This window comes from Diadema setosum, chromosome 12, assembly GCF_964275005.1.
Source record: "Diadema setosum chromosome 12, eeDiaSeto1, whole genome shotgun sequence".
Lineage (NCBI taxonomy): Eukaryota > Metazoa > Echinodermata > Echinoidea > Diadematoida > Diadematidae > Diadema > Diadema setosum.
In genome coordinates, this window is record NC_092696.1 from 31,972,608 (window position 1) to 31,986,595 (window position 13,988).

The window sequence follows — 13,988 nt, forward strand, 5'->3', positions numbered from 1 at the left end:
TGTTCATCCAAAACATTCTACAACTGATCAAAACAGCACAACCTGTGAAAGTTTCGGAGACATATCTCACAACCTCACTACAATTAATCCAGGATTTTAATCATGTAACAGCACTAAAACACACCCTATTTATGTGGGTGGTGACAAATATAATGTGATTATTGGTTGATTTATCCCTCCAAATCTCAGGGGAAAGAAAATCAAAAGATGTTGTTTTGCACTAATAGTATAATTTGATGAAGCCGTTGATTTGAAAGTGATGTAAGGTGATGTTGATCAGAGCATGAAATCATGTGATGAATCGTTTCTTTGCCATTGCAGTTGCTACTTTGTACCATCTGCAAAATTCTATGGGGCACTCAATGTTTGGCAAACTAGAGATATAATCTCAAGATTGTCAAAGAGGCGACATACAGTTGTATGGTGTGGAAGTTTGATTGCAAGATCATGACAAGATTTAACCCCAGAGTGAATTGCCCAGCAAACCACGCACTGTCTCATGCTGTGGGCATGATGAAATAGCAAACGCATTCAGTGTGGGCGTAGCACAAAATATGTTGAAGGGGAAGGGGAAGAAAAAGAAAAAGATGAGCTTGTTTGCTTGTCATGAAAGTTTCACAGACATTTCCAAGGGAAGAATGAATGTTTCATGTGTGATTTAAAAATAGAAATAATCCACCTTCTCAAAGTCCATTGACCTTGGTTGCCAAACAGGTTCTTTCTATAGGCCAAAAGAATACAAGACACCAAGCTCAGATGAAAAAAATAATAATGTGGGAAATGGAGTTGTTCTTTAAATAAATAACATAAGAAAATCATAGGAACCAACTTTAAGTAAAAACAATACAGCAAACTTGTATTCCTAAAGGATTATGCACAAATTCAATAATCACACTGGAATAAATTTAATCATGTTTCTGTTAGAGTCTATGGGCTAATTTTATGAATTAAAGTAATTTGCCTCTACAAAGCTATGACCCTGACTAAATAAGTCCTTACAACCCCCCTCCCTCTCCTTCATGTGATCACATCCAACACCCACCACTCCTCCTCCCCCCCCCCCCCCAAGAAAAGGGGTATTTACAAAAATGGATTATACAGCTACCTCAATACATTTTGTAGCTTTACATTACATAGAACACACAGAACAGATCACACAAAGGGTATACAATCACTCATATCAAATATGTTCTAGTGTTGAGAACCATTTAGAAATGCAGTCAGTCCCAATGTTGTCGGCCCAGGGGAGTTGAAATTGACACCGATCCTTACACATTCAAGGAATATTTACAATATGAGAGGATGACTACCCAACTGCTTTTCACTTTATATATAGGGTTTTTTTTTTTTTTTCTTTTTACGATTAACAGTAACAAAATGCTTGAACATGCATACATGTAGATTAGAATACACGCTGTACGAACAGGTTATGTACTTACACATAATATATCGATACACTGCACATTTACTGTACACACAATCATACAAATAAATATATAATGTTTTGTAGGTTAACTCACTCATAACTGAGATCACAAAATGGAATTAACAACAAAAAAAAAATCTTATCTAACGTATCACAAGGAAAATGCCAACTGTATCAATGCATGTTTATTATCATATTGGCAAATAGGGATGCATGATAACGTTAACATTTACTGTGGTTGGGAAAATGCATTTCACTTTTGGAATGGCAAGATAAGTGTTGAACTGACTTGACAAAACACAGAAGACCATCTAACCCAGTGGGGAAACAAACAAACAAACAAACAAATGATGCGCAGCCAAGACAAGAGAGAAAGGAGATACCCCCCCCCCCTAGAAAAAATGCTGTGCCTCCCTTCATGCATTTTCTCATACAAGTGTACTACTGATATGGCCCATCACCTGAACCATCGAGGTCCTGTTTCATAAAACTTGATGTCTGTGACAATTGCCACATTTCTGTGACAAATTCGCTCTCTAATAGCCAATCACATGCATGGATTTCAGTAGCTTATATTATATGACAACTTTTCATCAGTGACAACTGCCACATTTCTATGACAAATTTGCTCTCAGCCGATCAGATGCAAGGATTTCAGTAGCTTATAACAACTATGACAACTTGCCACTGATAACAAGTTTTATGAAACGGGGCCCAGGTCTGCTGATAAACCCTGTGTGCCAGGGACTTTGGACAGTGTGTACGAGGTCATGGGCTTTTCTGTACCAATTGGTACTCACAGCACACAAACGCTTTTTTTTTTTTTTTTTTTTTTTAGGTACGTAAAATGTACATTTCCTCATTGTGATATCTTTACATTTTCCACACTCTATGCTTCCAATGATTTGTCTGAACTATAGAAAGAAAACATAAAGAAAGCATAACACAGATGAGGCTATGAAGCCTGCTACTGAGAATCACAATTAGAGAAAATCTGTGTGAAAGCTTTAAAGGGGATGGCTAGTAACTGATCAGTGGGAATCAGTGGGAATGCTGGGGGATGATTGTTCCAATTCTTGTGGGATTCATTTAAGAGTACATTATATATCTATTGTTGTGTGAAAATTATTTGCTTCAGAATGGTCTCATATTCAAGTAATGTGCAGTTTAATGCCCTGTCACTGTACAGGCATGCTAGCCTGGAACCATTAAACTGCACATTACTTGAATATGAGACCATTCTGAAGCAAATAATTTTCACACAACAATAGATACATAATGTACTCTTAAATGAATCCCACAAGAATTGGAACAATCATCCCCCAGAATTCCCACTGATTCCCACTGATCAGTTACTAGCCATCCCCTTTAAAAGAAATACCATATCTTGAACATTTCAGCCAAACCACCTATTCAAACAATATTTTCCCAACTTTTATCTCAGCCACTTGTACCAGAATGTGGTTGTACCAGGTCGCATAAAAGCAAAGTAATCCTGCTATGTGTCTATAACTGACATACCCATGAATGGAATTATGGACATTTGCAAGATGAAACCAGTGTTCAATGCCCAGCTGGTAAAAAGATTTTAATGGTTCTGATGTGTGTCCAAGACTGACATTTTTTACAACCCAAATGAGAGTGGAAAGAAGGTTGTGGAATATACTGTAAACATCTTGATACAAGATATTTTGTGCATACAAAAGCGAGGATTGTCCTACACTGAATAAATTTGGCAAGGAAAAAGGGGAAGTGATAAAAAGTCAGGTAAGCAAAATGTCCGGGGTTTAGTCCAGGGGCCTGTTTTGATGAGCTCTAAAATCAATCCTCAATCCAGTTCAACTGATCTTCGGGACATTTTCTAGATCAATCAGTCCTCAGAAGTTAGGAACTGTTTCACTAAAGCCATTTGAGAACAACATCTTGCATCTACCTTGCCAGGTTCTAGAATACATCTTGACGGTCTAGGTGAATTCTTCCCAACTAGATCTGATCTGAATCTGTCCCAAATTGGGTTCATTGTTACGCTCAAAGCAGTGGACCCCCACTGGAACGAAGTCCTCGGGACTGGCAGTTTCTTTCATTATATCGATATTTATTTCGATGTAACTGGAATTTCATTATAACCGTGTTCGTTGTAACGGGAGTGAACCGTATACGCGTAAATTGCAACTCCCATTTTAGTGAAATAGGGCCTAGGCAACATTGCACGTCTCCAATGTATATACACCATGTACTCTGTGTCTAAATGTATCGAAAGGTATGTAATGTCTTTTCATTGGTGCAAGCCCACATGAATCCCTCACTGTAAACTGACTACCAACAGGAAGCTAGTGGAACCTCCTGAAAGTTTCAGGCGAATCAAAAGTCTGGTAGTGAACGGGTTAATGTGTGAGGTTACAGGAATTCATGCAAATATAGGATTAAACCTGGAAGAGGCAAAGGGAACACTACAGTACTACATTCACAAACAGTAACCCATAGCGACATGTACATCGTACATCGACATACACAGACATAACAAGGGACACAGTCAAGGGCTGTTCGTAAATTTGTACAAACTGTTCAAATGACTTCAGGCAGTGTATACACTTCAAGTGTCGACCAACAATCAATAGTGTGTGAGTAGATAGTGATGGGGGAGGCGGGGTACCACAATGCAACATGAAACGTTCAGCCACTATTTTTTTATTTTTTTTTCGTTGCTGTGCAAATTTCGACCAGGCGAGGGCGCTAACCTTCTGCCAATATTGCAGCTCCGATTCAGAGAGAGACATAGAGCGGTTGTGGACATACTTAGGCTGTGCGACAAAAGAGGGGCAGGAAAAGAAAGGAATGGGGCCAAACATTTTTTTTTTTCAATGTTTGAGGAAAGGTAGGGGGGAAAAACAACAAGTAAAAGAGAAGAAGAGTTTGCTATTGACAGAAATTCTTTACAAAAAGCAACAATCAAGAAAAAAAAATGTGCACTGCACTGCAACTGCAGCCTACTTTACAACAACAGGTTGAGAGATTTTTTTTCCTCTTACGAATAAAGCACAAATAACAAAATAACAAAGAAAAGCACATATCTCAGCACCGCTTAAAAAAAAAAATGCAATAAAAACATAGAAGACCGAATTTCATCTTATTCATCACAGAGCTTGTGCGTTACTTAAATATTGCATTTACAGCTGCACTAAAATAGGCTTTCACACGCAGCAGGTATATAATATTTTCTTCGTCAAACACAGATGGCGATAATATCAAGATCAGAAAGCTCATTAAAATTTTCAAAAGCACATCATACATCTTCAGTGGCAAAACTGCAAAAGCAGGTACAATGCATGTACTCATTCCATATTAATCAGTCAATCACCTACATGTACCCCGCATCAAATTAATCTAGACATTCTCGCATTATTGCAAGGGTGGCAGCGCACAAGCTTGCTTTTAGGTTTGACAATTCATACATTAAGGGCAGCTTTCTTCTAAAAGCAGAGCAGAAAATTCTACCATCATAGCCCCAAATATGTAAGAAATATGCACAACCTTTTAAATAACAAGGAATTATACAAGATGTCAAAGGACTGTGCTCATAACTCATGTGCAATCTAACCCTACAGCCTTCCGGATAATGATTAATGAACCAAAACAGAATAATTAAGCGTATTAGTACAGTTGAACCTCTCGTATCTGGACAAGTCTGGACCGGGCTCATCCGGATATGGGATTTGGCCGGATACGGGAGACTCGATGCTTTATACATGTACATACATACACATGTACTGATGAAGCCCATTGTAGTACCACATGTAGTAATGTGTATACTGCAACCTTTTCATTGTTACATTTGGGGATGTTTGGGGATGTTAAAATGTCTGAAGGTAAGGAATTTGGAAGGAAATTTGATGTAATGTATGTAAATCATGTTGGAAGTAATATGTAAGTCATGTGTGTTTGTGTAGGAGTTCTCAAGGAGTTGGGAATCCCCCTTTCCTCTCGTAATTATTTTTAAAAAAATCACGACGAGATTGCATCCGTATAATAGAGAGATCCGGATAAAGGGAGGCCGGATAAGAGAGGTTCAACTGTATGCCAATTAGGAAATTAGCCATATGAAAATAAAAGTCTCATTAGCTTCACTGTATTTGCCAAAAAGCCTCTATCAAATACTTAATATCAGTACATGGCACTAAATTAGTTTTTGTTCTTTTCTTTTTTCTTGACAATGCTGTCATAATGCTGAAGAACAATGCCCCTGTAATAATGTAAACAAATTTTCCGCCATTTGAGGCGGGATAACTTTAATTGTAGGAATGAAATTGTGAAATATTACATCACAGGGCTCCAGTATGTCAACTATAAAATGCTGCTGTATCTAAAATAAAGAATTTGAAGTGATAAAGTCAGTCTGCACACATTTTACATTCAGTGTTCTGTCTCTATTGGGCAAATTACAAACAAGACTAACTGATGATGATTATAGAGGAAAAGAAACATTTGATATTTCTAAACTTTATGAAAAATCAACTCAGCGTAAAAGTGAAATTGAGATCTGCATTCCATTTTTCATATTCACTCTTCGTTTTTGACACAAGCAGTCAAAGATTGGCAAAATGCTGCTGTTTTCAAAACTGATATAAAGTCAGGACAAGTTCTAGAAACTAGTTTAGCCAACAATGCAAATTTGTACTGTCAATTATGACATTCAAACATAGAAATAGTAAAGCAACAAGTATCAAAATAAAAGAAACAAAACACAATGAATTATGCGCAGTAAAATCAAGCTTCATTTTGCTTTACAAGCTTAAATTGATATAGATTAATTGCTGAAAAAGAACATTGAATTCGCTAATGCTGAAAAAGAATAAATTAAAGGTGAGAGCAGTTTTAGGTTTCTTACCCTCGATGCGACATCATCGACATCGCTGTCGTAGCCTCGCTCCCGGACACCGTAAACGGCGCCCCCTAGCGACGATATGTGCGGCTGGCTGGCGCTGTGCTTATGGTGGCTGGTGAGCGGGGAGGCGGGCTCTGCTTGGTGTATCCGCCGCACCGTAACCGGGGTGGAGTCGGCGCTCTGCGGGGGCGACGCCCGATCCCGCTGGTCGCCGCTGCCCCGCCCGCCCTGCTGGGGCGTGTCCGGGGTGGAAGAAGTCATCATCAGCATGCTCCCAGGCAGGGATCGCGTCAACGACCGCGGCTCGGGGTTCCAGTAGCGGTGGCTGGGCGACGTGCCATACATGTCAATGTTGTCCACGCTCCCTACCCTGTGTTCCAGCTCCTCCGCTCGTTGTTCCGTACTGAATTTCTCCTCCTGTATCAACCTAAGTACGCAAGGAAAACCGCCCACACATCAATTATCCCAGATCGAAGAGGGTATGCATAACCTACTGACTCATCCCCAATCTCATCACATTGCCATAGCAAAAAAAAAAAAAAAATTCATAATTTTCATTTCTGCAGGTTTGCACTAAAATTGCGATCTATACTCTTGTTAATTAGTAATCAATCACATAGACTCTGCATTGAATTTGCGCGGTTTCGGAAAGGATCCTACCCATATGTTGCTTTAATTTGTATAAATTGATCTTTATTGCAATTTCCAAAGAGCAAGACTTAACCCCCCCCCCCCCCTTGAGAAAGTTCAAATTATACTGATGAAAGTGTAAAATGAGTAGATCCTTATAAAACCCCCATTCATCCCCAAAATCTACAGTGGAATACTTCAAAATGATGGATCTACACATTCATAACTGGTAGATACGACAATCATCTCTCACATCTCTGCAACTGGACCACTCATCTTGTATTGCTGGTATCAGCATCCGTTGTAAGCAGGAACTGACGAGGCACTTATGAAACTTGCCTGTCGGACAATTTACTGGAATGTTGGCAAAAAACTCACCACAAAACATTGTTAACATTTCGGAGCAACCAAAAATAAAACTTTAGACCTCCCCCATCCCCCTACTCTCTCTTGAAAGAAGAACAGCGGTCAGAGACTCACTTGATCTCATTGTTGATGGCATCCAGCTGCTCCTGGAGCATCGCGGCCAGCGTCTGGGCGTCCGTCTGGCCCTGAGGGGACAGCATGTCCACCGCCGAGAAGATGTCGGTGCTGTCGTCGCCGGCGGGCGAGGACGTCTCGCTCTCGAAGGCCTGGGCAATGTTGGCGAGGACGCTGGCTTGTTCTGCTTTCTCCCACTCCTGCTCATTCAGGGTGTGGACCTGCTGAGGTGGAAGAGGGGCGAAGGGCGAAAAAAGATATAAAGATGCAACGGGACAGACAGAGTGGGGGACAAAGGGGGGGGGGGACATTTCACGGAGAAGACGCGAGGATGGTAGAGATATCGATGATAAAGGTGGATGGCATGGATAAGGATGATGATGATGACGATGGTGATGATGATGATGATGATGATGGTGTCGGTGATGATGGTGATAGTGATGGTGATGGTGATGATGGGGATAGTGATGGAGATGATGATGACGGTGATAGTAATGATGATCACGGTGGTGACGATGACAGTGATAGTGGTGATGATGATGAGGATGATGATGAGAAATGTTGGCAGTGAAGGCACACGTACATGGTGTAATATGGCAAACACAGGAAGAATAATGATGACGATGAAAATGATGATAAAGGTGACATCACAAAGATGATGACCATGAAGATAATTTTGATGATGATGACCACGATGATGACAGTGATTAAAACAGCAATGGTGGTCATAATATTAATTACAAATATGATGATGATGACGATGATGATGATTATAATAATGATAATGATGATGATGAAGATTTTAAAGATGGTATTGGTGAGAAAGAGTGGTGGCAGAGGAGACAATGTATGCGAGATGCACATATGTAAGAGAGATGGAACATCAGTACATTTCATCAGACGTCAGACAGTGAGACGAGGTTAGCGATGTCGACAGTGATGACCGTGTTATTCACAAAAGCGATAGTTGCAATGAAAAACGTTTAATGAAAAAGGTGATGAAAGTCAAGACATGATATGATATTTAATAGTAACAACAAAGATGATGATTTCATATTTACAATACCAATGATGAAATGAGACATTTCAGAAAAAGAGATTATTTTCCAGAGAATAGGGTGTGACAATATCAATGAACATGCCAGAAATGTGAAAAAGCAGACAAACATGAACAACAGAGTGTCATTATGGACAGCGTAAACAGTTTGTAATCAGAGTATAAATTTCACAATGGTCCGAGGGATGAAGACAAAATAAAAGAGGAGCACGGGTGATAAAAATAGATTGAAGAATATTGAGAAGGATGGATGTCAGAAGTTTTAGTAGACACAAATATGCATGCACAGAAAATAAAAAAACAAACAAACATTTAAATGTTGAGCAACAAGTATGTGATAAAAAGTGACGCCAGAAAAGTATAAATGGCAACACGTTGTCATATGTTATTGACAGAGATGAATGGGAAGCAAGATACGTGTACACGACCAATAAAAAGTAAGATGGCAAGAAAGTAAGGGGTTGACGTAGGGCGATGGAAGATGAAAACGAAGGGATGACGTGGGTGGCAAGGCATTAATTAATATCGAGAAAGCATGAGAAAATTAAGAAGTAACATTTAGTGGGAACAGATGGGAAACAGAGGCCGGGGGTGTGGGGAGGGGGGGGAAGTCACATTGCAAAATTGCATCATTTTCACAAAATAGAATGCCAAAATCAGACACATCATTTTTTACCAACAATTTTTTGATTGTTATTTTGTTTTCAAATCATATAAAAATCAAATGAACATTGAATAAGCAAGAAAAAAAAAATGCATTACACGATTTCAATACCAATGTGATACACGAGAGAAATTCATGATTACGTCAACAACGTGATTGAGAACGGTTAGTAATGTCATTAAAGTAAATAATTCCATCAGTTGACAAGAACAAACATGTATTCATGAAGTAGCATGATGAACATTACAGTGGATCAATACAATATTACATAGAGTGGGGAGAAAAGGTCAAGGGTCACATAAACAAGGTGGAGAGAATTTTTAAAAACAAAAACAAAAAAAACAATGGGAGAGAGAGAACCAAATTCGGGTGTAAGCAAGAATGAACTGATTTTTTTGTGTGTGCAATAATCAATATGTGACCATTCATCGCAAAGCCCACAAAATGTTGCTTGGGGTTCATTCACCCGTCACGTTTCTTGTAAAGCTGTAGGTTTGGGCTTTGACTCTATTTGCTTAAAAAGGCTGGGAGCCGAAGACTAGGAATAAGAAGTGCTTCTCACATTTCCATCAGCTTTTATACTTTGTATGTTTGTTTGTTTTTAATACTCTTGGCTGTTTCTCATTTTCCAGCTTTGAGGTGCATGGCAGTGTGCATGGAATTACTAAAAGTTTTTCAAACAGTCAGTAGTACTACTGATGCTCCGGTACAAACTGAGCTTTAACCTGTTGAAGATGATACTCCGGCAAGTGTCTATGGGAAATGCGTGTTGTGGCAAAATAACCCGTCCGTGGGTAATGAATGGCAATTATAAAACTGTAAGATGGGTAAGTATGGCGAAGCATCGTAAATCAAAATTTTTTGGCAACTTATTGTTGGTTTGGTGATGAAAGGTCACACATTATGTTGCATGAATGGTGGAATATCCACTAAAGATGTGCAAATACTTATGGCCAATGAATATCCGATTGAAACATCTCTTGAGCTACACAATGCACAACACTGTCTTTATGTCCATGGTTTCTACAAATGAACTCTCAATGAAGGCCTACATTTAGATGCATGAAAATGGATGGAAATTCTGATCTCATGATCACACAACGTAATGTTGTAACAACGGATAAGAACACTTCTAGATGGCTGAGACAAAATCGCACTGATAACTTGTGAGGGGAGAGATCGATGGGGTTTAGATGAAGAAAGATGCATGAGACTTCTCTCCTGATTTTGTGATCACATTATTATGTAACGACAATGGATAACAACATTTCTAAAAAGGGTCGGACAAAATCACACTGATACTGCGTGGGCAAGAGTGATGAGGTATGAATACGGGAAAATGTATGACATTTCTTTACATCCAATGCTGCGATTACATTATGTAGGGAAGATTGGAGATGACATTTCCAAAAGACTCCGGGATAATTAGGTTGCCGAAATGGAGGAGAGGTTTCGATGAATATTGTGATGAATAGGATTATGAGACACACAATGTTAAGGTGTGACCTTTTCACTTCAAATGATAAATGACCTTGTCAGACTGTTTTTGTGAAATTTTTGTGACCAACAAAAGAATAATGATTAAGTATACTCTGCAATGCATATCTTGAAACTATTACATTGGTGCAGACATATTAAGAACAAGCAGATACTGTGTTGTGGTATTGCGCAGAACTGAAGTAAAACTGGGTATTCCACAACCAAATGTGATCTTAAACAGAAGAATTAGCAGCAATCCTGTGAAGACATAAGGTCTTCTCCTTTTTTTTTTCTTTTAAAAGCTGTGAAAGCACCACAAGGAATGCCTCTTATGAAGAAACTAATATTCAACGAATGCAGTGAGAGATTTAGATATATTTCAGCATATTTGTTCGACATATGATTTGTCATTCCGGGCGCATCAAGCCTACGTTTGTCTGAGACTTGCTTTGAACATGTGAACAACTTTTTGGCAACAGGTGGTAAACAGTCCCACCCAATGGTGCTCATGTGGGATCAGTGATGCTCACAGTGATTACCAGTATGGAACATACATGTATTTCAGGGATATTTACACAAGGGACAAAAAGAGAAAAATAATAATGAAATACCTTGTGGCACAAGGTAGCAAGGGTCGAACACAACTGGAATGATACCCCATGCCATATGACAGCATAGTAACAATGCTATAAAGGGACAATACCTTGTTGTATCTATAGGAAGAGTTGGCCCTATACTAGGGGACAGTACCTTATGGTGTCACAAGGGAGGGTCCTATACAATGGGACATTCACTCATGTAATTGGGAGGGATTGTCCTATACTACGAAACAATACCTTATGGTGTAGGGAGGGGTGGACCTACACTACAGGACAATCCCTGGTGGTATGGGGAGGGATAGTCCTATACAATGGGACAACACCATCATGTACATTGTAAATGGAAGGGATGGTCTTATACATGTACTATGGATAAAACCTAAGGATGGGATGGTCTTACAGTACACCACTGGACAATACATTATGTAAAGTAAGAATGGCTGCCAAGCTAATAAGATTGCATCATATGCTACAGAGAAGCATTGTCCTTTTTTAGGGAGATATATTTCATGGTATATATTGAAGTTTGGTCCTAACACTGCAAACATATTGGAAGGGTAAGTGCAAAGGGCCGATATATGCCACGGCAGAGTGATTTCAAAAAACAGAAAAATGGCGACGCTGTAGCCAGGGTCAGCAAGAATACCTTTCGCTCGTTTCCTTTCAACGCCTCCACTCGACCCTTCTGTGTTCTCCGGACGACGCTTTCGTCCGGAAGGCCCGACTTCCCTGCGTTTGCCATGACGACGTCTGGAACAGCCTGGGAGGTCGTGCTTCCACTAGTCCATGAAAGAAAGGAGGAAAAAAAAAGTCCATTTAAACAACTCATTCCAACAAAAATTAGAAAGGTGATCTACTGTAAAATCAGGGCGTCTAACATTCACTGATTAAAATCAGAAAGATTCCAAAGAAGAACCAAGTATTTTCTGTTTCTTGAAGCACTATTTCACTAAGAAATACACATATCTAAACATAAAAAAGAAGAATAAAAAGTCAATCACACATCTTTCAGACTTTAGAGCAAACCATTTTTTGAGAAAACTGACATTAGGTGAACACGTAGTACTTATCTAACATTTTATCTGCCAAATTCACACTTTCTATTCACGTTCTGACAAAGAAAGACAAAAAAAAAAGAAGAGTGAGAGATGATAGAGAGAGAGAGGAAAAAAAGAAGATCAAGAAATAGATGGAGAGAAAAAAAGAGTGAGAGACAGAGAATGAGAGAAAGAGAGAGAGAGAGAGAGAGAGATGCAGCACCCAGCCCCAAGCAGTGAAGGGGTTAAGGTGCTCACCCTATACTTCTACTGGTGGACTGCTCAGCATCCAGTCTCTCCTTCAGAGATTTGATCTCGATGCGAAGGCGGTCCCGCTCCTCCTCCGCCTTCGTCCTCCAGCCGTCCACCTCATCCAGGGTTTGCTTGGTTTTCTCCAGCTCCTGAGTGAGGCCATTCTGGAATTGACGCAGTGGAGAGATAAAGTCATCCATGGTTATTCATTGTCAGCATCATCATCAATCTATACCACTGTCTACATCGACATCATTGGTGTCATCATTGTTATTAATATCGACGCTAATCACATAACCAATATCATTATGAATGCCATTATCATAATCATCAAAATTAAGGTTATATTATCATTATTGTGATCCTTATCACCACCACAACAATCATTATCATCACCATCCTTACCATCATCATCATCATTATCATCACCATCATCGCTATTATCACAATCACCATCTTCACCCCCACCATCATCATCACCACCATTATCACCATCACCACCAACACAATCATTAACGTCACCACTGACACTGTCATCCTTTTCACCATCACAATCACCAGTCATCACCGCCATCATCATAATCACCACCATCACAATCATCATCACGATCACCACCATCATCACCATCACCATCTTCATCATCATGATTATCATCACCAACATCATCACATTCATCATAATCGCCATCACCACAATCATTATCACCACTGACATCATCACTATCATCATCATTATCATTATCACCATTGTCAACTTCAACATTGACACCATAATCCTTATCACCATTCCAGTCATCATCACCAACATCATCACTATCATCATCATCATCATCACCACCATCATAATCATCATCACCATCATCGTCATCATCATCATCATCATCACCATCATCACCATCACCATCTTCATCATCACCATTATCATTATCAACATCAGCACCATCACCACTTCATCATAATCACCATCACTATCAACATTGTTATCACAATTACCATCTTTCACCACCACCACCATCATCACCAACACAATCATCACCATAGTCGACATTACCCCGTCGACACCATCATCATTATAATCATTCTAATTATCATCATCAAAATCATCACTATCACCACCATCACCACCATCACCACCATCATCACCATCATCACCACTATCATCATTACCAAGAACATCATCATCATCATCATCATCATCATCATGTTTCCTCCAGCTCACCTTGTCATCCAGAGCTGACATCCTCTCCTTAAGGTGGATCTTCAGTCTCTCGTTGGACTCTGATAAAAGTTTGTCCACCGTTTGGGACAATCGCTTGTTGTGCTCCTCGTTCATCTTTTCCCTTTCTCTCGCCTAAGACATACCAGAGACACAGACGGTCAAAGACGCATCACATTTCTTTACTTTCAGCTGGATAAACCTGAATTAGTTGAATCTTTAAAGGTACTTGTATTTTCACCAAGGCAGACTTGCTTTACCTAGGA

General features: G+C 39.5%; 1 protein-coding gene across 1 annotated transcript in view; it reads right to left on the reverse strand.

Annotated features, from left to right (window-relative positions):
- Positions 1-13,988, reverse strand: part of LOC140236031 (liprin-alpha-2-like) — a 207,250-nt gene that overhangs the window by 36,312 nt on the left and 156,950 nt on the right. The window contains exons 10-16 of the mRNA XM_072316006.1: positions 13,726-13,857; positions 12,513-12,670; positions 11,864-11,996; positions 7,419-7,642; positions 6,312-6,735; positions 4,165-4,227; positions 680-721 (exon numbers count right to left, since the gene is read on the reverse strand). Coding sequence (XP_072172107.1) covers positions 680-721; positions 4,165-4,227; positions 6,312-6,735; positions 7,419-7,642; positions 11,864-11,996; positions 12,513-12,670; positions 13,726-13,857 — 1,176 coding nt within the window. The remainder of the gene's footprint in view (positions 1-679; positions 722-4,164; positions 4,228-6,311; positions 6,736-7,418; positions 7,643-11,863; positions 11,997-12,512; positions 12,671-13,725; positions 13,858-13,988) is intronic.